Raw genomic sequence first — 26,896 nt, 5'->3', positions numbered from 1 at the left:
AGTATTTACTGAGCAGTTACTTATAATCATGGCTGAAGTAACTAGGCAAATGAAGTCTGGATATAATGAATGTTCTCTAGTCAAATTCAGCATTCAAAAGGGAAAAGGATTCTGTTCTTTAGGATACAGGTTTTTCAATCAAAGGAAAATGTTATGATATCCCAGTGACCATTCAAGAGAGAGAGAGAGAGAGAGAGAAAGAGGAAGGGGCACTATTTATTCACAAGGTTTGTTCATTTGTGAAGTGTAAGATCTGGCAACCAAGAATGAAGAGTATGATGCACAGTCAAAAAAAGTGCATATTTGATTTCCTGTCAATATCAAAAAACAGTTTCCTCATCCTATCTGTTTCCTTTTGTAATAAACAAAAGGAAAACAAATAGGTAAAGATCAAAGTTTAGAAATAACCCCCACATTAGTTGTGAAGTTTTCATAATAATAATAATGAATGTTTCATCATATGGTAAATACAAAATTACAAAATACAGAAGAGGGACATAAACTTAATAGTAAATCAAATCAAAGGTCTGGATATAATGAATGTTCTCTAGTCAAATTCAACATCCAAAAGGGAAAAGGATTTTGTTCTTTAGGATACAGGTCTTTCAATCAAAGGAAAATGTTATGATATCCCAGTAACCATTTGAGAGAGAGAGAGGAAGGGGCACTATTTATTCACAAGGTTTGTGAATAAATAGTGCCATTTCAGTTTCTCTGAACTTTCTCCATGACATTTTCAAAAAATTGCTATTATGTAGCATTATGATAACCTAACTAAGGCTGTGCAGACATCAATCCAATCAATCAGACTCATTTGTGAGGGTAAACCAGTTTCTGAAAGGAAAAATCCTGCTATCTCCATATGTGACTGGCTAACTTACCTTCAGCTGATAAGACTTTAGAAATGTTTTCTCTGTATCCCAGTTAAGATTCAAACCAAACACAGTTTATTCTTCTGTAGTACAGCAGAAGAAAATGAGGAAGGTAGAAGTAACTGTTTTAAGATTCTTGGCCATTCTAGTGAAAAATGTGAATTCTTCATCATGACATCTGCCTATGTTAATTCACTCCTCAATAGCTGCCAAGATGGTTTAATGCCAAAAAGGACCACTGACAAGCTGAGTGGAATCCAAGTTATATAAGTCAGTGTGGTTAGCCTAGTGGCTATGTGCTTCGCAACCATATGCCTAGGAAAGGAGTGTCCTGGGTTCAATTCCCATCGTTGACATGAGGAGCTTAAGGATCTTTCTCAGACATAGCCAAGTTAGCCAGTCTTGCGCGTGGACAGCAGGTTTTTTTTCTCCAGTTTATCTGGAGTTTTTTCCTCCCTCAAGCAGGCAAACTAGTCCTGTGAACACACACGGCTACAGCCATAGAATATACTGGGCTAGTCACCTTATCCTCGGGACGGGTATGACTTATAGGGCTTAAGATAGCTCTGTAACAGGCCAGTAGGCCTAACACATAGAAGGAAGAAGGAAAAAAAAAAGGAGGATGATACACATATATATATATATATATATAAAACATAATATAAAAAATGCCTGGTTGAGGGTCACTTGAGCATCAGTAGTTATTTAATGTTATTGATAAAGCAACGAAAAGAATGAGGAACACACAGTATTCATATTATAGATGCAAAGAAATTATATTCTGCATTTAATCCTTCATCCAAGTGCTAGCAAACAAAGTTTGTGTGTGAAATAACTTCACAACTGGGCAACTCTTAAAGGGTAGCACTTAAAGGTGTCTTTAATTTATAGTATAACTAAGTAGAAAAACTTTCAACATTATACGTATGCGTGTCAATGGTTTGGCAGTTTGCAAATCAGCCATACCAAAGGAAAGAAAAAAAAAAGTTTCTCAGAGAAAATGAACAAGATGCACAAGGGAGGTAAATTTACTGGGAGGTAAAATGAATAAATTGATTCAGGAGTTGGATATGAGGAGTAAGAGAGCAAAAGAGTTGGTAGTGTTAATAGGAACAAATGACTTGGCTAGGAACAAGGAGAATGTAAGACTGGATGTTATGAGGTTGCTGAGAAGGACAAAAGATAATAGCACGATAGGAAAGGTCATCAGTGTGTTGCCTAGGTAGGACCGAGTGATGAGATGAGACAGAGAGGAATAATTTTAGATATGATATGTGAGTGAAAATGTGTGAAGAGAAAGGAGTGCAGTTTGTTAATGTGAGGAATGAGATTGAAGGATGACTTGGACCACATAAAGAGTAATGAATTATTGTGAATCATCAGGAGGAACTGCTGCTGGAAAGGAGAGTGATGAGTGCAGAGAATAGATCTGTAGAGAATAGATCTCATTCTCTACAGCACAAGTGTAGAGAATGAGAGAACACGTGTGCAAAACAAACAGGAAAACAGGGAGACTCAGAGTGGACAGGCGAACACAGCACGAGAAAGTCAATGCTCAAAGAGGAAATAAAAGTGTGAGTAGACAAGACAGGAATGGGATAGCCTGGAATGTAAGGGAAACATTCGGGTATGAAGAGTGTACCGGGATGGATAATAAGAGAGAGGAATGGCTCAAGGAAGGCATGGAGAACTCACATTTAATAAGTGGCATCGGTAAAACATATTATAGATTAAGAAATTAGCTGTTATATTTGTATAGAAATAACAGAAGTATCAGAAACAAGGGAAATGAACTGGTTGCATTGAATTCATTCACCCAAAAATTGTTGGAATAAGTGAGACATGGCTGGATGAAGATGACATACTGAGAGGAATAGAGATGGAGTGCTACTGATGACAGTAAAGGAGTTACCCATAAAAGGTAGAGATGCAAAAGGTGAAATAGTTAGATGCATTTTTGAAAATTATGGAGACAACTACCGTGTTTGAATAAAAACTTTAGTTTAATATAACTAAAATCTACATTTGACGTTTCGACCTTTATGTCAAGGTCATCTTCTGGAGCATACAACTATACACAGGAAATAAGCTATACTACAATCAAACTGGTTTGTTAAAGACACTGACCAACCGCTACAACAATTGTTGGCCTGACCTCTGGTGAGAAAAAAAAAGTAAAAAATAAAAAAATAAAATAAAATAAAAATAAATAAATAAATAAAATAAAAAATTATACATCAACGCTAGAGTCCTATTATTAGTGTTGTCTACTATATACATTTTTTTTTCCCTCACCAGAGGTCAGGCCAACAATTGTTGTAGCGGTTGGTCAGTGTCTTTAACAAACCAGTCTGATTGTAGTATAGCTTGTTTCCTGTGTATAGTTGTATGCTCCAGAAGATGACCTTGACATAAAGGTCGAAACGTCAAATGTAGATTTTAGTTATATTAAACTAAAGTTTTTATTCAAACACGGTAGTTGTCTCCATAATTTTCAAAAATGCATTCGGATCACCGTGCAAGCCTAAAAGAAATGAAATAGTTAGACGTTTGGTCTCTAGAGCAGGGTTTCCTGACTGTAAAAAATATACAAAAAATTATAAAAATTAATAAAAATAGAATTTAAAAAATTCATAGCCCACTCACAGCACTAATGTGCTATAGGCTTATAACCTTTTGTGAGTGGGAATCACATAAAAAGGGTAAATGGAACATTATATATAAAGTAATACATAGTTTATATTTATGTTGTAAATCAGCAGTTATAATTGAAGAAAGGATAGGAAGATGATCTGATGTAAAATCGGGAGTAGGACAAGGATGCATATTATCTCCACTGTTGTTCATCATCTATATGGATCACATTATGAAAGTTGTCTATCTGTTGTCTATTTCAAATTAAATTTGGAATAGACAACAGAATAAGCAGAACACAGTGGGGAGCCAGGTGGATAAATTTATATGGAATAAGAGAGAAATTAGCCAAAACATGAAACTAGTAGTACAGTATACGTGACAGTATTCAAACCAGCTTTAAGTTATGTATCTGAGAATTGGATTAGAAATAAAGCATTTGATGCAAAGACCACAGATATGGGAGTTGTGAAAAAAATTAGAAGAGTGAACGTATGGTGGATGGTATAGCCAGTTAAACAGAATGAGAGAGATGAAAGGTTACCAAAAGAGGTGTTTGATGCCAAGATGCAGGAAAGAGACCTAGAGAAAGACCAAGATCCAATAATAATGTAAACTTAATCATGTAATGCTGTTATAGTAACATGAACCCTCTGTGATGGTACATATCAGGAAATTGATTATAATAATGAAATTATCATTTTTCTGTGTTACCTCATAACACGACTGCAACGTTATTCTCTCTCTCTCTGTATATATATGTGTGTGTGTGTGTGAATATATATATATATTTATAATAAGACTGAATGACTAAAACCAAGAGAAATTAAAACAAAGTTTATTAGAACTAGCACAACTAGTTTCAGCTCGTATCAGCCTTCATCACATGCACATTAAAAAAGAAATAACCAGTAAACATAGAGGAAATAACTGTAACCAACATGGATAGTTAGTGTATATATATTTCAACATTGAAATGTTGAAGTCTGCGCATTCAAAACTGTTCCCTCGTTGGCTTCATTGTTGGGCGTATGCATGTGTATAGCATCTCGTGAATGCCAGTATTTGACCGCAGCACAATGACAGTCTGAAAGGTTGTAACTCAAGTTGTTGCTGAGATGTAAGGGGGTGAGAATTATTTCCTTTGATTCTATTATCTTCCTTTCTAATTCCTCATGGCAACGGAAAATGTTATTTGACTTGTCCCCTAGGACTGTATGGCTAGGGTTTTCTTCATTAGAATTGACCGAGAATAGAACATGACTAGACAAAGCACTGGCTCATGTTCTCTTGTAAGTGACGTCTCTCATGTGCTCCTCAATGCATAACTCGATTGCCTTCTCTGTTTGGCCAAAGTAAGGTATGTCACAGTTGCACCAGATCTGGTAAACACCAGGAAATTTAAGATTAAGATGTCTAGGTTTTGGATAGCTCACTAGGTAGTGGATTTTTGGAAGAGGAGTAAACAAAGTTCTTATGTTGTATTTCCTAAGAACCTTGGCTAATTTGGGTGAGATAGAGCTTATATATGATATAGAAATATTGTCTTTTACACTATTGGTCTCTTATGGCGACTGGAGGATTTAATAGGAATTTATCAGTAGTTTTTTGAGAATAACCATTTAGTTGAAAAGTAGACCTGAGAAAATTGTATGTATGTATATATATATATATTCTCCCCCCCCTCAATGTTATACTCATTTGATCCTGCTCATAACTGGATGTTGAATGCTTATTTCAAATCCCTCTTGTATCCTAAATCAGCCTAAAAATATCACTAACAATAAGACTTGTTTCCGTGTTCTCTCCATGTGAATGTGTACATCTCGATGTTGAAATTGTTAGTAATAACTAGTCAATGTCCTAAAGAGAAATTCAGCATGGCATTAATAACTACATAATAAACTCTGGTGCTAGGTGGATATGTTCCTTGGCAGGAAGGAATACAGGCTTTTCAATTGAAGTGAGTTAAATAGTCTCATATAGAGGTGGCATTGTCACAGATTTGGCATGAAAAAAAAAAAAAAAAAAAAAAAAAAAAAAAAAAAAAAAAAAAACAGAAGCAGTCAAAAGTATGCATGCAATTAACAGATACTATACACTGTCCTCATATTTTTAGTTACTTTGCCCATAATTCAAAGCACCAGTGGGATATTATTGTTATTAGTTTCTCCTTTTTTCTTCAAATTTTCTGAACACATTTCTGTATGTCAGGATTTCATTTCCTATTACAACACAAACCATTTTTTTCTTTGTCTTTATATCAGCTGGCCTCTTGACTCAAGATGCTTGCACTTCATCCTCACTGGCTCAAACAAACTTCAAAATGTTTATTTTCATGTTTAGTGTTGAATACAATACATACAGTTTTCTTTCCCTGATCACTATTGACAAAAAATATCTCAGTTAATATTCAGAAGTATTATGATTCTGCAAATGATGCCATCCATTCCCTCTCCAGTCTGATCAAATGCTTTATTTCTGACTTAACTCTCACATCAATAACTTAAATCTGACTTGAACATTAATGTTCTTTATTTGTCTCAGCAACATCAATTTTGATGACATAGTATTTCTGCAATTCATCTGCAAGCTCCTCAGTTTTTCCAGTGATACTGCTTATGTTGATAGTACCTAACAGTGCTGCTGAAAATAAGACTATTACAGTAAATGATTTGTTAGTATTACCAAGAATTCAAGCTAGCTTAACATGATTATGTTATCTATTGTACTGACTCTGTGGTTTAAACCAATACAGAATAGTTTATGTTCACCTAAATCTTGAATTCATGATATAGATAATGAGACAAATGCCATGCCGGAGTAATAACTTTAAATTAAAACAAAATAACTTCTTGATGTTTCAATCTTTATATTAAGGTCATTATCAGGAATATAAATATACACAAACACAGGACACTACATACTGTATTTATTCGAATATAACTTGCACTTTTTTTCCACAAAATTAAAGCTACAAAATCATGGTGCAAGATATATGCGGGGATTTTAGAAAACTAAAGTTTTCAGGAAAAAACTGAAAATGGGTATGACTTACCAAGAATCTGCTATTTGCTACTTCCAGCCTTGAGAGTGGTTTTGTGCATCGTCAAAGTCATCTACTCAAATAGCATCATCTTCTTTCCCATTATTTCAAGTAAAAGTTACTAGTAATTTACAAGACTTGAGATACGTAATAAACAATCCTTTAAGAATGACTAATAAGAAGTGAAAGAAAAGTGTAAAACAGGCAGCAATGGTAGGCAGTAGAAATAGAGCAGCTATGGAGACGTGCATATGATTGGTGCGGTATTAACAAAAGATCGTGCAACTCAATGACAAAGGCAAACCAACAATTGTTGAGTTGAAATGCTAATTCTCTTCAACTAAATTCCATAATATTTGAAACTGCCATAACAACATCTTAGTTTTAACACATTTACAATGGGGTGGTGTTTTGCCTGTTTATCGTTCTAATGGAGCTTCTCATTACCGTTTGTTTACCACTTCCACGTCGTGTGGGTAGGCTAACTCACACAATGTTTCAACCCTTCAGTTGAATTTTATTGCTACTTGTTTGCATGCTGCTTCTGCATTGAGCTGGTGGGTGGACTTGAACACACATTATTTGACATGTTAATGGTAGAATTTTATTTGAAGTTAGACTTTGTGATCTGTCTTAATGACATCGAAAATTTCAAATGCAATCAAACAAACACTTATTTCACACACAATTTATTAACAAAATCAATCAATGTTACACTCGACAATGAAGACTCAGTCAGTTTATTGTGCATGCCCTTTTCATGAACTGAGTTCCAACTCACTGGCATTATTCTTCTTTTACATGAATTTCCAACCAGTATCATGGTCTTCTTTGTGCAAGTTAATAAGTTAATAACTCTGGTTATTTTGTGTTGCAAAATAACTTCTATCAACAAAAGAAGGTGCAGTTGTGGATTTCCCCTCCCATTTATAGCTAAATTTTATATGTAACATTTTCAGAAAAGAGCTTTAGATTCAGCTACTCCAAATTTTGGCTCAGATATGACAATATTGCCTCCACAGTACAATTGGAAGAACGATGGTATGTTGCATCTTTCAGTTGGAAAAAGCCTAGGTTTGATTCTCGTTGTGATGAGAGGAATCTTTATATGGGTTTTTTCAATTGTAGTTGAGTTAGCTGATCTCGTACACAGTTTTTTTCTCCCGGGAACTTGGGTTTTAAATCCTGCGTACAGGCAAATTGGCCTTGAGAACACATAATTTACAGAGAAAAAATACTAGTGGTATTTTTAGTGGTTCTGTGTAGGTGGAAACAGTTGTAGAATAGAATGCCCTCCCTTGATGAGTTCTTGAACTCCTTGGAGGTGTCATGCAATAATAATAATATAGCAAGTTAGCATCAGCCTTGGCCTACCTGTTCAACAAGAATCTTACAACAGCAGCACCAGTAACAAAGGAGTGGAAAGAAGGTAAAGTTGTTCTATTTCACAAAGATAGTGAAATATAATGCAACAAATTATATTCTGATCTGTATATCTGGAATTGTAATTAAGGTATTGGAGAGGTTGGTGAGAGCTGGGAAACAAAATTGGGTTGATACCAGTGATATTCTCTGCGCTTATAAGTATGGATTTGTTAAAGGGAGGGCACGTTTTACCAACTTGCTTATTATTATTATTATTTGACACCTTCAGGGAGTCCAAAGACTCCCTGAAGGTGTCAAATAATAATAATATCCCTCATCGAGGGAAAGTGTGCCAACAGCATCGAATGATCGAACCCCTTCCAACTACTAACTGCGCTCAAACTTGCTTAACTTTTTGCGTGAGCCATTAGTAATAGTGGTTCTATCAATCAAATTTGTAGAACCACTGTTATGTACAATACAATTGCTTATGTACAAGCAATACAAAAATTGCTCATGTACCATAACAAGCCAATAAATGTACTGGACAAGGGAGATGCATATACTTAGATTGTGCAAAGGCTTTTGATAGATTGCTACACTAAAAGTTAGTCACTAAAATGAAGCATAGATGGGAATGGATAACACACTAGTGAGTTGGATAGAGTGACTGGCTATCAAATAAATATCAACAAGTTGTGTATGGTAGTCACTATATTGAAAGAGGAAAGTCACTGGTGGTGTGCCATAGGGGTCTGTTTTGGGACCATTGTTATTTAATTCGTATATTAATTATAGTGGGATAGGTTTAACTGGTGAAATACAATTGTTTGCAGATGATGCAAAAGTGGGGAATGCAACAAGGAATCAAACAGATTTTGTTGCCTTACAGGAGGACTTGAATAGATTGTATGAGTGGGCTACAGCATGAACTGTCAGTTCTATACTGATAAGTGTAAGGTTCCAAAATTTGGTAAACAACAAACAACAAGATGCAAAGCATACAGTTGCTGGGGAAATTTTGGAAGAAGGTGAGGAGATAAGAGACTTTGGAGTGGTGGTGAACAAAGATCTGAAGTTCAAAACTCAATTATAGCAATGATGCAGAGGACTAACGTGCAGAAGAGGTTATGGTTTCATTGCCTCAATCAGGCATTGTCAGAGCGGTTAGCCTAGTGGCTTTGCGCTAGGCTAACCGCGTGAAATACAACTGGGGAAGGAGTGTCCTGGGTTCTATTCCCATCGTCGACGTGAGGAGCATAAGGATCTTCCTCAGCCATAGCCAAGTTAGCCGGTCTTGGGTGTGGACAGCAGGGTTTTTCCCCCCCAGTTTATCTGGGGTTTTTTATCTCGCAAGCAGGCAAACCGGCCCTGTGAGCACACACGGATCTACAGCCATAAATACTTAACCCCCCATGAGGGGGCCAACTCGCCCCAATAGGGATGGGGGGGGAGGAAACTCCATATGAATGAATAAATAAATAAATCAGGCATTATATATATCACTTCCATACATGAGAGGCTGCAAGGCATCATCATCATCATCTTCCTATCTTGTATTAGGCCTTGGGGCCTGTTATGGTCTCATTCCATGTTTTATATTGTCTTCCAACTGATCTCTTCCCCATGGGTTTGTATTCAAGGATTTGTTTGGTGATTCTACTATTGTCCATTCTTCCAATGTGCTGTTTCCGTTTCCATCTATAGTTGTGGATATATTCTATTACTGGTTGTTCATTCATTTCTTCCATGAGTTCTTTATTTCTTTTATGATCTAAAAAGGTGTATCCTGAAGTTCTCCTCATAAATCTCATTTCTGCTGCAGTTATTCTTGTCGTCTCCTTTTCTGATCGTCGAATGCATCACTTCCATAAGTCAGCACTGGTCTTGCCACCAAGTATGTTTTTGTACTTTCAAGGGTTTAAAAACTTGATTTATAATATCTAAAGCTGTATTGAAATTTGTAATTTTCATTTCTATGTCTTTTTCTTCTCTGTAGGTTAGGTGATATCCAAGGTATTTGAAAGAGTTGACTTTGTTCAATAATTTTAATGTCAAAACAGATTTTATTTCTTATTGGTTCTCTTCCCTTAAAGGCAAGTGTGTTCTCTTTTGAAATTTCAATATTACATTTTTTTACTATTAGATTAAGATGATGGATAGAGTATTGCAGATCAGCTTCAGAGGTTCCCATCGGCTTCAAATTTAGTGACCAACATGCTGTAGCAATCCATCAAAAGCCTTTTCAAAATCTAAGTATACCACTTAGATTTTGATTCATCACTATTATAGTATAAAAGCAACTTTAAAACACAACCTCCCTTTAACAACCCATGCTGACAAGCACAGCGAATACCACTGTTATCAACTAACTTTTTGTATTCTTTATCTTACCAAACTCTCCAATACCTTAACTACAACTCCAGTTAAGGAGTTGTAGTATTGGAGATCGGCCTATAATTTGTTGTCTTCATATGTATGCCATGGTAATTAACTTTTTAATAATATGTAAAGATTTCATCTTAAGTATCATAAGACATCATCAGTGCAGTTATTAAACAACAATAGGAATTACATTTAAAAAAAAAAAAAACAGTATGCATGATTACATTGGAATCCCTCTATGTATATAGTAGCTTGTTTAAGGATTAAAAACTATTGGGCTGTAATTAAATTAAAATATAACTGATAAATTTATTTTATACATTTGAGGATAACAATTTCCGAGATTTTGGGATAGTGAGAGAGTAGTTATGGTTAAAATTGGGTCTGTGACATAAGGCTTCAACACTTTCTTTATATAAACACTCATGTTTATATATGGATCGATGTAGTAGCTTGATGTGTTGCCATTGGATCCTGTGGTTGGCGTTTTCAACTCCATGTTGCATGAGACCAGATTTGTGAGGTTTGACAAGATGGATGTGGTCTTGATGTTCAGAGATGCATTTAATTACAGACCTTCCTGATTGTCCAACCACAAGAACATGGCACTTCATATATGGCAGGTAGCATCAGTGGTGAGAGTTTGTCTTCTGGAGAAGGCAACAAATAGTGAATTTGGTTGACTGGTTTTTGACAAACTTTCAGAGATGCCAATGATATATGGTATAGGAGTGGGCTTCTTCTTGTTCAAGATAAATTCTCACCACTGATGCTACCTGGCATATATGAAGAGTCATGTTCTTGTAACTTGTCTTACTATGGACAAACAGGAAGATCTGTAAATAAATGCATCTCTGAACATCAAAACCACATCCGTCTTGTCAAACCTCACAAATCTGGTCTCACACAACATGGAGTTGAAAACACCAACCACAGGATCCAATGGCAACACACCAAGCTACTGCATCGATCCATATATAAACATTTGTATAAAGAACATGCTGAAGTTTTACGTCACAGACTCAATCTTAACTGTAACGACTGTCTCACTATATATTTATCAGTTATATTTTAATTTAATTACAGCCCAATAGTTTTAATCCTTAAACACACTGCTGTATATGTAGAGAGATTCCAATGTAAGCATGCACACCAATGTGTTTTTTTGAATATAATTTCTATTGTTGTTTAATAACTGTACTGATGATGTCTTATGATATACCTAAGACGAAATAACATATTATTAAAAAGTTAATTACTGTGGCATATGTGTGAATTTATAGTTAAAAAATAGAGATGGATTTCAAAATTGAATTCCTATTTTAAAAATATCAATGTGAATACAGCAGTGGGACTCTACCACATATAAGCCCATGTACTGCATGAAGGTGTCAAAGGCTGCATATGCTGTATCATACTGATGGTACTAGATTGTAGAAAATTGATGAGGCTAGAGACTTGGGGATAATGGTGGACAGAGTTGAAGTTCAGAGGGCATATTGCAAAGGTTGATAAAATAGGTCACAGGATTATTTGGATGTTGAAAAACATGCTGCGAAGTAAAGATAGTGAAGTTACAATCCCATTTCATAAGGCTATTGGCATTGGTCACCTGGGTTTCTTGAGGATCAGTAGGACTCAGAGATGAGGGACCAAGCTGGTGACAGATCTGTGGAATGCTCCCTATGAGGATAAGTTGAAGGTGTGTGGATTACAAAGTTTAGCTGAGAGACAGAAAAGATGGGGCATGATAGAAAGTTAAGATATTTAAGGGATTTTATAAAATGGATGCAAAGGAAATTTTTCAATATATGAAAAATAGAGAACTGGGGTCATCCATGGAAGTTGTGTAAGAGTGTGGTTAGTAAGGGTGTGAGGACTAGATTTTTTATGCATGAAGAGTGGTGAATGAGAGTAATGAATTTCCAAAATTAGTTACGAGTGCCTTGACAGTGAATGAGTTTAAGAAAAGGTACGATAAGTTGTGTGAGTCTTCCATAATGAATCTCTGGACTTCATGGAAATACTATTTTAATAATAACTATTTTTAATTTATTGATAAAAGAATTGATGTAAAAATAAAAAGCCAATCTGGCTTCTCACTTTACCTCTAATTCTTGTACTCAGAATTTGGTTAAAATCTGAGTACAAGAATTACCTCTTACCATTACAAATTTTACAGCATTAACATCTCCATCCTGCAAATTTGGAAATTAGCTAATATTTAACTCGATACAAAGAAATTTGACCAATCTTTACCATCAAATTACTATTCAGTTGTTATGCTATACAGAAACCTCTCAATTAATAAATGATTGCCAATATGAACTGTCAATCAACATGGAATCCTCTCACTTATGTCATCAACTTTCAGATAAATGCATGAAAACGTACAGGGAATATCGAGTGGCTGCTTTAACTCATTTGACTGGATTTGATTTGTTTTTGGTAAAGGACTAAGAAAGCTCTTACACTATGATCTGTCTCAAACTTCTGGAACTAGGGTTTGAAGCTTTCTGTCTGGATGCACATTATATGTGTTGGTGGATGGATCTTTATCTTTGAACTTTACCTGTTTCTTCAGCTGACTGCTAATTTAATTCAGCTCAGGATGAAAGAGGCTTTTCCAAAGAACAGAGACAGATGAAAAATGAAAGAAGTTAGCATGATAAGTTGGATGATGGGCAGTAAATGGATGGTGACCAGCAGATGCTTATGTTCCTACATAGTCTGGAAGAAAGTGGAGGAATAATGATTACCATAAGCATCATGATTTCTGATTAATTTTTTTTTAATTACTTCAGGTAATTTTCAAAAAAAGGTTTTCTTATATTTTGGTGAAGAGAACAAAAACATGTAAGAGAATGCCGTAGATTAAAAATTGTGAAACTATGTGATATCTTTTTTTTGTATTGTAACACTTTATTACTACAGCTATTGAATCTAGAGATATTTCACCAGATAATAAGTTTGCATAATTTTGTCTTTAAAATGATCTGACCATAAGAAAAATTGAAATTATGCCAATTAATGATGATCATAAATACCAAATTTCATTACATTCCTTCAAAATGGAGAGTGAATTATTGTTATAATTTCAAATTCATGCTAAGATCTAACTCTTTCTTCATCATATTTTTGAAGAAACAGAGGAAGACAAAGATCTAGGGATTGATGTACTTTGTAGTGCCCACCTTAGAAGACTGATATGCATAATTTGGGAATATTTGAGACCTGACAAATAACTGATTCATTTGGGAAAAAACTTCTGCATGAAACTAGCACTAATGCACATTTAATTATGTAGTACTATCATAATATCCTGAGTAATCCTTGAGGGTACATACCATGAACTGATGTGATTTGTCAATTTCTCAATATCCTATAAGTACCTAAAGAAATTTGTTCTTCCTGCCTGGTATGAATATAATGTTTAAATAACAATATAATTTTTCAAATAAATTCAGAAATATATAATTTACCCTGCTTCCTTTCTGATAACTTGTTTACTCGATTCTTTATATTAGTTCTAAAATCCATGAACAAATTCTTAATTATTTGTAATGCCACTTATTTATATGTGCTCTCTCTCTCTCTCTCTTTCACACACATTCTAATTTTTCCTGAAAAATCTGCATTCTTCAATACTATGTATATATAGTGTGTTACCCAAATATTTTCATTCCCTAGGCTTTAAGATGTTATTTTTCATTACCTCACTCAAAATATCTAAAAATACATGAATATGAAGATTTTAGTACAAACACTTACCATGAAGAGAATCTAGGGGACATATACGTATACATACACCATGTAATTCTAAATCCAGTATGTCAAGTTTAACAGTTGGTACATCTCGGGAGAGAATCTGACCTAACTGAAATAATATACACATCTTTACATCCTTTAGAGACTTTAACAATGCCATATAAAATGGCAATTGATAAATGCTGACAATGCCAAAAACAATCTTTATGGAAATGACAGTTAACTAAATTTTCAGATTATAAGAAAGTGATTATTGTAATATTTTGCATTTAATATGCAGAAGTATACTAGAAAAAGCAATAAATGCCTAGCATGTGTAAAAAAAAAAAAGAAGATTAATTGCCTCTAATAAATATTTCATTTATTATGAGAGGTTTATCAGAGCGAGTATAAAATTGATGGTAAAAAATAAAGTGAAACATGCATTTGAGTCCATGAAACAAAACAAACAAACAAAAAAAAAAAAACAAGGAGCAGTCATAATTATTTAAAAATATTACAATCGCATGTGTATGTGTGAATAAGAGAGGAAGAGAGGAAAAAAATAATAAAATTCTGCACCAGGTAAATAACATGTCCTGCCACATATTTAGAAGATTTCGAAGTTGATTTTTTTGTCGATGCATATGTTAAAAATATCTTTACTATAAGTTCCCCTTGCTATATGTAAACACAACACTCTTGAATGAGACACTTCCATAACAATGATTCTCTAATGCAATTTATTTATTCGTATGGGGTTCCCCCATTCCTCATCCGTCCCTTAGCTCAGTCAGTATAGACTAAGCCCTTTGGTCAAAAAGACATGGGTTCAATTCCAGTCTATGACATGAGGAACCTTTATCTACTCTCTTTCGACTAAAGGTGAGTTAGCCAGTCTCATACAGAGGTAGAGGGTTTTTTCACATGGAAACTTGGGTTTTTCGTCCCTCAGAACATGCAAACCAACCCGTGATCACATGCATTTACAGTCATAAATACATACTTAATTCCTCAATAGGAGGGCTCCCCCTCCTTCTATCACAAGACTTTTGCAAGCTACATTCCTCAATCTCTCTAAGTATCTGACAGTCCACAGACCTGACACTGATAGTAAACCTACTCTGGACCCTCTCTAATACATCCTCATCCTTTTAAAAGCCTGGTGACACAAATCTAGCCCAAAGCCTTATACAGGCATACCCTAGTCATATGACATAGGTTCCAAACCACCATCATACAGCAAATTTCATTGCATAGCAAATCCCTGCTTCCCCCCCCCAACCCACCCACCCACTTGCAGATGCCTATAATCATTAATGTTTCTAAGCATTCAAATATGTTAATTGACGTAAATAAAGCATTCATTTATGTCAGTTACACAAACGAAAAATTTAGAATAATTTTTGCAAATACAAAAGTTATTCAGAACACCATTACTTAATGGAACATAACCAGTTTGGTCATCAATCTATACTAGTAGAGAGAGAGGCGCAGAGAGCAACAATGTCTTAAACAAACTTTTAGTTCAAGAAAACTGCAAATTGGTTGATTCGTGGGAGGGCCATATAAATGAGCACTGGTCATGACTGAAGAGTGTCATGTGAGCAGATCATCATAAAGCAAAGTGTCATAATGCAGGGGTATTACTGTACAAGAGAACCATGACTCTTTGCTTCTGCAAGTCAATGTCATCCCCATTATTGTCATAATTGATGTTAAAATAAAGAACTTTTATTATTAAAAGACCAGAAGATAAATGATAAAATATACAAAGAGCCAACAAGTTTCACTAGCCACTGGCTAGCATTTTCAAGGCTGAACTGGTGTGAAAACAAATGCATTAAGTTACATTTGATCATTCGTGTTTGATGGCATGCATGTGTTCGAATGCTTCAGTCAGAATCCGGTACGTGACCATGTGTTGTGTAGTTTTTTGCATATTGCAGTTCTGTTGAACTGAGAGAGAGATGATGAGATTTTTCCATATGTCTTTAAGAATAATACCTTGATTTCTATTTAAATTATTGCCTGTGCATAGTACCACAGCTGCTTCTTTTAAAGTTCTGTGTCTGTAGTCATTCTCGATGTAAGGCATAGAACTGTTTTACCAATCTGTAACATGATTTGATGTTGAGAAATGATGAGCTAAACCAGATTTAGCTCATCATTTCATCAATGTGTATCACATTGATGGCACTAGAGGACAATCTTTAACATCTTTCAAAGTGGAAGCATTCTCAGTCATTTGATATTCCATGTGAAAAAAAGTGCCAACAAGTTACAGAAAGATAAAATGCACAAAACTGAAAACAAACCAAAAACTCAATCATCTGGCTGCAATGGAAAATCAATTCCAGGAGTCAACTGACATGGTAACCTAGTCAAGAAATCACTAAGTAAAGGTCTGATTCTTTGGGATCAAATAATATGCCAGTGAGAATATCATGAAAATATTAGCATGAAATTACCTGCCAATGCATGCAAACTGAAAGGAAATTGAAAATATAAATATTAATTATATATCAAATATGTAATTAATATTTATACTGCTGATAATTCTTATCTGCAGATAATATCTTGTAAATATATTAACATCTACATATTAATATATTTGTATATATATTAATATCTACAGATATATCGTATATAATTAATTGTGTATTAAATAGATTATAAGTGCAAATGGTGGCATTTCGTCCACTTGACAACAGTGAGCAAATATCCATTATCAGTTGCTTAAGCATTTGTCTCTTCACATAGCTCTGCAGGGACGTTTTTAATTATCATCATCACATATACTTCCATGCAGACAACAGATCAATTATGGGATGTTCACTCAAATCAACATATTTATCATACACAACCTCAAAATACTCAGTACTACCAGCATTCAGAATGCATTATGGTAATGTGTTCCACTTGTGCACAATTTTACATGTAAAACACATCCTCCTCACACCCTTCTTCACAACATTACAGAACTTACAAGGATGGCCTCTTGTATCTTTCCTTCATGCCTTCTACTCTTTTTTTTTTTTTTTATGATTCCCCTCTGTATTAACTAAAATTCCCTTACTAACTTAAATGTCTCTATCATATCACATTTTTTCCACCTGGTAACCAAACCCTGCTAACCTCTCCATAACCAGCATTCCAGTATCCGTATTGCTTTGGTCACTTGTCTCTGGACTTCTGCCAATTTTTCTACATCACAAAAAAAAAACTAGGAGACAGATTCTGGGCACAACAGGTCGAGTGTGGTCAGATCAATGCTTTATACAGTGGAACCATCCTCCTCATCCCTACAATACCAATGTACTCTTTATCATAGCAGCCATGAGATGTGCAATCCTTGCAACACTGCAATGTTCTCCCTAACCTTCAGTCTGCTGTAAACCATCACTTTCAGATCTTGAATCCCATTCCCTTCAATATAAACACAATTTTATATATCAACACTGCAACACCATGCACTTATTAATATTAAAACTTAGAAAAATTAAAGACGGAAACTTAACCTTAAATGATATAAATTCATTAGCTGTAATTGTTGCTTAAGTATCATAGTCTACTTAAGCAAAAATTTTACACCTCATGAATTTATTTCACGAGGTGTAAAATCCATCTTTAACTTTTCTCAGTATTTCAGGTTATGTACTTATGTTAAAGCATTAATATTAAAACCACAACCCCCCACTCTATCATTATCATATGAATATCTGATTCCATCAAAGGCTTTCTGGTAGTCCACAAATGCTATGTGCATTTCTAATGCACATAGCATTTGTGGATTTCTTAATGTTTTTTCCATTAAGATTTTTAATGTAAAAGCTGGGTCAATGCACAATCATCCTTTTCGAGAGCCATTTTGTTCTTTGCAAAGTTCATCTTCTACATATGATTTAAGTTTTGAAGTTAATATTCATGCATATAAAAACTAGTATTTAGGAGACTTATTCCTCTGTAGTTTTCACAGTTGCATTGGGATGATAATTACCTTATTCCAACTTTCTGGGATATTTCCTTGCTGCCAGATTTTGTTAAATAATTTTAAAAGTCATTTGATGAATAGGATGCTTGCATATTTTATAAGTTCTATATTTATTCCATCTTCTCCTTGGGATTTTCCTGATTTGCTTTGCTGTATTGCTGGTTGGATTTCTTGTAACATTATTTCTTCTGGAGAAATGAAATTCCTGCGAAGGATAGCAGGCTATACTCTCTAGGACAAAAGCAGCAGCACAGAAATACGTAAAGAACTAAAAATAGACTAAGTATTGGACGAAGTATATGAATACTGAAAGAAGTGGATTGAACATATGAAGCTACCTAAAAAATCCTCTGATATCACCCAGTTGGAGGATACAGAAGTCAGGATAATTTGATATGATGTGTTTTGTCCACTTTTGCAATATGCTCTCTAAACTTCAACTCCCTGTTCACAATTACCCAAAGTCCCTGATCTCATCAAGGAAAAGATAGAAAAGAGACTGGATCAGGCCACTAGGCCTAAATCCCTGAAAGATGATGATACGAATATGTCTGTGGAGTCAGAAGACTCACTGCAGGAGGTCCATTATTCACATAATACTAATTATACCAGCCTGGTTGGCCGAGTGGTTAGCATATTCTGCTCTCCAGTCAAAAAGCTGCAGGTTCAAATCCCACCATAGGCATGGATATTTAATTGTCTTTGAAAATATTAGTGGTGGTCAGCGGTAGATGGCATTGGTATAGATGATGAAAGTAGTTGGTAGATGTGATGGAGAAGAGTTGTGGTGTAGGTGCACTTCCAAGCAAAAAAATTTAATCATAACTTTGATAACCACACTCTTATAGAATTGAGTGATCTCTTGTTCTCTCCCTTCCTGCCATGTACTGAAAAAGTCTTCAGTGTCAATCTTATAAAATCTCTTTAATAACTTATATGCTTCTACCATGTCTCCTATTTTTCACCTATTAGCTAGTTTTTGGAGCCCACATACCTTCAGTCTATTCTCATAGGAAGCATTCCGCAGATCTGCCACTTGCCCTCCAGATCCTCTCCACCACTTTGTCATCAATGAATCCAGGTGATGAGATCTGTATGTAGTAGTCCAGATGTGGTGGCCTTATTAATGCCTTATAAAAAGGAACAATAACCACCCTATCTCTGCTCAGTGATTTTTTCAACATCCATATAATTTGATATGATGTGTTTTGTCCACTTTTGCAATATGCTCTCTAAACTTCAACTCCCTGTTCACAATTACCCAAAGTCCCTGATCTCATCAGTTTCCTACAGTTCATTTCAAAGCAATACAGTACATGTGATATACTGTATTGTTTTGATATACTGTATCCCCCCCCAACCAAAGCGAATCACTTTACAATTAACCACATTAAACTGCCAACCATTTACCTTTGCCCATACTGCCAGTCTATTTAAGTCATCCCACAGAATCTCTACATCACCTTCAACGACTATCACTCATCCTAGTTTTGCATCATTGGCAACAACTGGAAATTTCCTGTCAGATCATTTCCTATATCACTGATGTACCAATTACACAATGCATGACCAAGTACTGAGCCCTGAGATACATCACTAGTCACATGTCCTTTCCTGGACTCAACTCTTCCATAAACCACTCTTGATTTGATAGCTTGTGTTGCTTTCTCTATTCCATGATTACTACTGCTGGAATAAATGTTTGCATCTGATGATCTGCCTATAATCAGTATATAGAACAGGTAGATAGTGAAAGCTAGACCTATTTGCAACATCTGCAGCCTTGCTCCCCAATGTGGTGTGGGATCCAAAAGAAGCACATGTCCAAATGCATCTTCAATAACACAGAGGAAAAGTATGTGTTGGATACCAGAGAGTTCCAGATGTTTCTGCAGCCCTGAAACTGTGTGTGTGTGTGTGTGTGTGTGTGAGAGAGAGAGAGATGTCCCTTTGGCAGTGTTGCAATCTTATGTAGTTAAAGGCAAGCTCTATAACATACAGCTCAACAGTAAAGTTGCTACATTCTAGTGGGACCCAAGAAGATATTATGCTGTCTATGAGGCAGCAAAAGGTCCCAATAGAGCCTCTGATTTTGAACCATCTGTGTAAACAAACTCAAAATCAGAATACTCCATTTTATGTGCTTGAAAAATCTGCTGGAAGACAGCAGGGTAGGAGGTGTAGAATGTGTTTGGGTAGCCTGCAGAAAGAAAAGTTGCATACGAATGGCGTGGCTGTTTTCATCAGTGTGCTGTTTCATCGATAGTTGCACCATAAGGTTTCACCAATTAACATATGATAAGAGTGAATAATATATTTATTCACTCCTTTCCTTGTGAATAATTTACTTAATAGCCATATATATCAACCAGAAAATTATAGGTCATCATCAGTAGCATCAAGAAGTTTGAATTCAAAATAGAACATAAATGATGGATTATTTAAAATAGTAAATGTGTTACTATTTCAAATAATCTATTGTTCATGTTCTGCTCTGTATTCAAACTGACTGGTGCCACTGATGATGACCTGCAATTTTCAGGTTGAAATATATGCTATTAAATAAATGCATTATGGTAATACTCCACCTTATGCTTATACAATGCCTTTCAATTATGACTAATGCCGATTTATATGACATCACACTTACTTATACAACGGTTTTTAGTAACATGAGGCTTTCGTGAATCAACCAATGCATGGTATTCATGAATTCAGTTTATTTATGGCATCACTGCAACTACATCTGTGTTTTGATGTACTTGCTGTGTTTTGCTGTTTATAATTATTTTACTGTTGTTAATAATGGAGATAAAATTCAAAGTAGGGATATTGTTGCTCTAGTGAAAAGAAAAATATGTGCAAACCTATTACATGCTAAGATTAAAATTATAAAATGCAGCGATGATGGTGCATCAAAGACTGAGATAGGCCACAGGCTAAACTTACCACATTACTGTTACTACAGTTGTTAAAAAAATAAAGTGAAAAGTGCTACACTAGTTAATACTACGGTCATCTGTAAACATGACAATCTTTTTGGTGAAATGGGGAAAATTTTTACTGGTGTAGATTGGTAACCCAACTAGTTAGCATGTTTCCTTAAGCCAAACTCCTCAGAATAACTTTTGTTTGCAAAAATTCTAAATTTTTCATTTGGGCATTTTGGAACTCTTGAAGCATAAAAAGATGTTGCTGATGATTTGACAAAAAATTCACCAAGAGCAATAGAGTATATTTTGCAGATACTCTGAAAGCAACAAAGTCTGTTGTTGCAGAGTATAGGCAAAATATACTGCAAGTTTTCTTTTGAGCTTTCTTTGCCGATGCCCACAATGATAGCGACTCCTCTGTGGGCAGGCCCATCTGTCCCAATACTGTCCTTATGAATGATGGCTACATTTCGTAATTACTGATTGTCACTCGGCTTCAGGCATGTTTCCTGCAGGCAAAAAACACATTGGTTCATATTTTTAAGTCTTGAAGTTGTTGATGTTTTGATGGAATCTACAGCATTCCATTGCAAAAATGTTTTCATTATTTATTTTTGATAGTATAACCATACTTCCCATGTTATGGAGTCTTACTGACCTTCAATTTTTTTTTTCTTCTTGTAGAACCATATGGTCAGTATCCATTTCCTCAGAAAAAATATCCAAGGCATCTCACTCACTCTAAGGCACAAGGTATATTAATTGTTTTATCTTCTTATGTGTGTGTGTGGGGATGGGAGGGGGTAAACAGAGATATTCATCTCATCAATGGGTCTGGAGATGTCTTTGATCCTCTGTGGAATATATATTCCACTATTTTTTCCAGTAATGAATTCTCATGGAGTGGGACCAATTTCAGCATGGAATCAGCAGTGAGCTCTTATCAAATTTTCTCTGATATGTTCCAAAGAGACAGCAAAACAAGACAGCAAGCTGTCACTCCTTGGTTTATCAGATGTTGCTATGGCTGTGATATACTGGTAAGGAATGCTCTGTGTAGTCTTAATTTTTTCTATATCCTTTTCGTCCTTCTACCTTTGGTGTGTTTAGGAGAAAGGTGGGTGATGTCCCTTGCAATTGGACATTTCTATGTTTTACACTTTGTTCTTGTGATCTTTACTACGAACAACGAGCACAGATAGCAGAGCCATGACAAGAAGTTCTAGAATGGCCTTGCTGCTGACATTTAAAGTAACCCAACTGAGATAGCCTGCTTTGACAGATGTTGATGGTTTCGGTGTACTGAATATAAGGCTGATGTTCTTGGTGAGAATGAGGTGCCCATTCCTATGCATGAGGATTCTTCTTTTGGCTGTCACTCCTTGGCCCTTCAATTTCCTCATCAAGAACATAAAGGAGGTCCTGCTTTGATATTATGCTTCTAGAAGAGTTTACATTTTTATGGGAGATAAGATGCATGAAGTAATTTAGCAGATCATCTTGCTAGTGCTGCTTCAATGTCTCCTGAACAGAGTTTCTGGACTGATTTTGGATATCCTGCCAACCCTTTTGGATGAAGAAGGGTGACATTTTTCAAAGTGGAAGATATCAAAATACACCACTTATGATTAATGTAAGATTAAATAAGTGGTGATTTTATTGCTGCCTGATGTTTTCTGATTAACAAGAAGATGAAAAATTATTCTGAGGAGGATACTGGTTCAGTAAACAGAGCTCTACACATGCCATCCACTCTCCAGCAAGCAATGATTGGTTGGGAGTGGAATGCCAGGACCACTATGGAAAATATGGTCCCATACCTTCACCACAGCAAGACTGTCAAACCTGTTCTGAGATCACAGGGAAGGAAACACTTGCAGTACCATTGACCCCCGTAAGCAAACCCACTAACCAATTGATCCTGAACAGGCCATTCAGGATTGCATTTCATGGCAAACATGGTGGCAAGATGTTGGATTCCAGTAACGGCAATCTGGAAGATATGATAGTAAAAAAAAAAAGACTAAGGAGAAGTACAGCAAAGAATATGGGAAGAAAGGCATAGTAAAAAAAAAAAAAGATGAAAAGGGACAGTACCATTATTGGGAGAGGGCCCCCTCACCACGAAGGGGTACCTTATATTAGTATACAAACATAACATCCCACTCTTCGAGATGATAATCTCGAATACCATCAGCACTATCACTATGTACACTCTAGCAGTTATAGTACATCACTCTCTCTCTATGGTCTGACCATTCTAGTTTTAGTGATCCTGACTCAGAATTATATTAATATTCCTCTTATCTCCATGCATTCTATCACTTTGTCTACCATAATCACATCTTCAGTCTTGTATCCATCTTCCTTCTGTCTTTCAACAACCTGCTTCACAATCTCTCTCTCTCTCTCTCTCTGATCTTTGGATCATCTGGCTTTATCTTACCTATGTGCTCTCTCAGCGAACAGTTTCTCAAATTGTCCAACACTAAACCCATTCAAATGAAATCTGTCAACCTTAAACCATTCCAACTGCCCTTCAAATTGAATCCATACATTTACAAACATAACTTCCTTTGCCTTACACAAATCAGCCATCTTACCATTTATTTATCGCTGCTCTCCTTCTAAAGTCACTGTTATATCTGGGCAACACACAACACTATTATCCTTTCCCAACAACACTATTATCCTTTGCCTCCTGATTCCTATCCATTTCCCTTTTTTTCACCCTCCAAATCATTTGTGCCTGCCACTAATCCTGATGCCCATTCCATACTTCAGCACAAAGCATCAGTTATTTGTGTCACAGTTCTATCTGGAAAATATGTTTTATCCCTGTTACTCACTATGTCTCTAATGACTAAATTCCCATATAATGTTAACACAATTATCCTTTGACACTTGCTTCATACTATATTGGTTTTCATGAATTAAGGAAACCAGTATAGTATACGATAACCAGACTGTCACTTTTTACATAATTTAATTTGTGGATTCCTGCGAACTAACGTACGCCTCATTTACATCAGCCAATCTCTTCTTTGGACATTCAATCTCATCCTCAGACATTTCATTTCACTCTTCATTTTCACCAATTCTTCTCTTCCATTTCGTTCTCTTGGTTAACATTACTAGCACTTTCATCCATTTCTGACTACAGGTATCCCTTGATATATGCGGTTAATTAATCCTGACACCGCATATATCAAAACCGCATTATTCATTGTTAAGAACAGAATAATTATAATGAATCCTGCAAAATAAAAAAATTTAAACATCATTTATTTTTTAAGGTGACATATATTTATATATTTTATTTATACATATTTGTTACATAAAAGCTTATCTAAATATTTATTTTTTATAAAAAAACTTATCTAACGTAAATTGAACAGTGGTAGCTTTTTTTTTCTCCTCAATGATTTTACTCTGCATACTCAAAGATGCAGATGCCACTTTGCCTTGTTCGCAGTACTCAGTCGCTTTATTTAAAATGGCTCGTATAGTTGATCCACCAAAGCCTAGAGCTCTTCCGATGTTTGCTTTGCTTTCTCTGTTATCAAACCTTTTAATAAGGTAAATTTTAGTATCCAAAGTAATAAGTTTTCGTTTATTACTCTTTTTCGAGGCCATGGTTACAAAGGGTAATGCTTTACATAATTTGAAAATTAAGTGATATGCGAATAGGCCATAAGTGTACACTGTAATACATACACATATACGTCTGTACGCATCATTCTCTTTCTCTTTCTTCATCATCATCATTCTGCTAATAAATTGAAGCACTGAGACTGAGGCCAAGAGTGAGTTACTAATGTTGGAGTACGACTCATACCACGTGATCCGATCAGTTTCATTGACCAAGTCTAACGCTTTGCTTATTTTCAAACTTTTTGGACTGCACTAATCAAATTTGATGCCGCATATATCAAGTTTATGGTCAGAATAATTTTTTGTGCACTAATCAAAACCGCATATATCAAGGAATACCTGTATTCCATTCTTCGCAATACTATTCTTCTTTTTGAAATGCTCTAGATCATCATCACATTTCTCACATATCAATACTTTTTGTTCATCCTAATGTCCACAAATGTCTTCCTTGAAGTGTGTGTATAACAATTTTCAATAGATCAACATCACTGAGAAAATTTGGAGCAACACAATTTCTGCGCTGAAGCTTTCCACGCCACTCATATGTGCTTCCTTATGGATTTAATTTTCAGAATGTCTAACAACAATGAAAAGAGCAGCAACAATACAAAATTACAATAACAAATAAGAATATACAATTTTCCAGTCTTAAAAAAAACACGTAACACTATTATATTAAAATAAAGCTACATTAAATGATTTAAAAGTACTTTTTCATCACACTTCAAAAATACCATTACATTCATTTGCAACACCAGCACCACAATCATCACTTAACTCTTCAAAACTGAACTTAACTGTCCATAAGAATTTAAATAGTTTACATGATGTATACTGCATTTCCCTTGGTACAAGTTGCTGTATACATCATATGTCTATCACTTTGTATCAGGTGACCACGTAAGCTTATTAAAGTACTACATCAAGTTCTTGTAATTCAACATCAAGGGATCTTCATGTAATCAAGAACTCGTTATAGGAGATCTTTGGTGAGCCAAAGTAAGATGGTGGGCATATTTATAGGACTTCAGGTCCTATAATTACACCCTGTATTTCTCCTGTTCAATTTTTGTTACTGAAGTGTGCCTGAATGCACTGTGTTTGATACCAGTGCATTAATCCCTCAAGATGCCATAACTTTGGTGAAATATAGGAAGTTCCTTTCTTTTAGGCTTACACGGTGATCCGAAAACATTTTAGAAAATTATGGAGACAACTACCGTATTTGAGTAAAACTTTAGTTTAATATAATTAAGTGTTATTTCAATTATTAATTTGATAAGATACAATAGAAGTGTGCACATGGCTCCGGTAAGAAGGAAAATAATGGCGGCCAGTAATAATGGTTCGCTATCTTTGTTCAATAACTGTAACATAAAGGAGATTATTCAAGGTACTATCTGCGAAATGTATGCTTTGCAGATAGCGGCTGGAGTATGGTTAGATAATGATAGTGGAGTGAATGTGTGCAGAAAATGTAAGGAAAATGAGGAATTAAAGTGTGTTTCAGATCGTGAGTGTGATATTTTTGTTGAATGTCAGAATGTAGAAAATAATGATATGATAAGAAATTGCGAGGTTGTAACAGAGAGCTGTGAGGGCGGCATTGAAAGTGAGAATGAAGGTATTAATACAGATCAAATGAATGGTTTAACAGATAATAAAAAAAGATGAGATAGATGCAATGAGTGAGATCGCACGGTTGAGGGGAGCGAGGCAAAGCGACAGCTGGAGCGTATGCACAAATGTCTATCGAGTGAACCAGCCAATAAAAAAAAAGTATGACAGGAAAAATAAGAGTATGATTGTGAACGAAAACAAAATGAAGGAGCGAGTGCTGTATGGAGAATAGTTAGTACGAGGTGTGATAGTAGAGAATTTGACAAAATCGTACCAACCTGGTGCAACCATTAAGGATGTGAGTCTATTAGGGAGCAAAAGCAAAGGGTGAAAGAAAGGATAGTGGTGGCAGGTACGAATGATTTGAAAGGAGATAAAATGGAAATGATAGAGGAGCTGAAGGAATTGTTTGAGGTAGCAAAAGAGAAGAGTGCAAGAGTTAGGATAATTAGTCTTTTTCCGCAGTATGACAGTGAAGAGTTTAGGAGGAGGACCATAATTGCGAATGACTTTATGGGTAGGTTATGCAGGATGAGTGGTGTGGAATTTGCGATGTAAAGCGAGTTCGATGGGCGAAAGGATCTATATAAGATGGATGGTTTGCATTTGAATGGATCCGATGTTAAGGAGACTTGAAAAAGTG

General features: G+C 35.4%; 1 protein-coding gene across 1 annotated transcript in view; it reads right to left on the bottom strand.

Annotated features, from left to right (window-relative positions):
* The window catches only part of LOC150103039 (putative pyridoxal-dependent decarboxylase domain-containing protein 2), a 468,473-nt gene that overhangs the window by 138,311 nt on the left and 303,266 nt on the right, over positions 1 to 26,896 (bottom strand). Inside the window, exon 15 of the mRNA XM_090397610.1 lies at positions 14,074 to 14,179. Within this exon, the coding sequence (XP_090253736.1) occupies positions 14,074 to 14,179 (106 nt within the window). The remainder of the gene's footprint in view (positions 1 to 14,073; positions 14,180 to 26,896) is intronic.

The sequence above is a fragment of the Typopeltis vanoorti genome, chromosome 9 (assembly GCF_054136105.1).
Source record: "Typopeltis vanoorti isolate ZY-2024b chromosome 9, IOZ_Tvanoo_1.0, whole genome shotgun sequence".
In the NCBI taxonomy this organism is placed as follows: Eukaryota; Metazoa; Arthropoda; class Arachnida; order Uropygi; family Thelyphonidae; genus Typopeltis; species Typopeltis vanoorti.
This window is presented reverse-complemented; position numbering and strand designations above follow the sequence as displayed.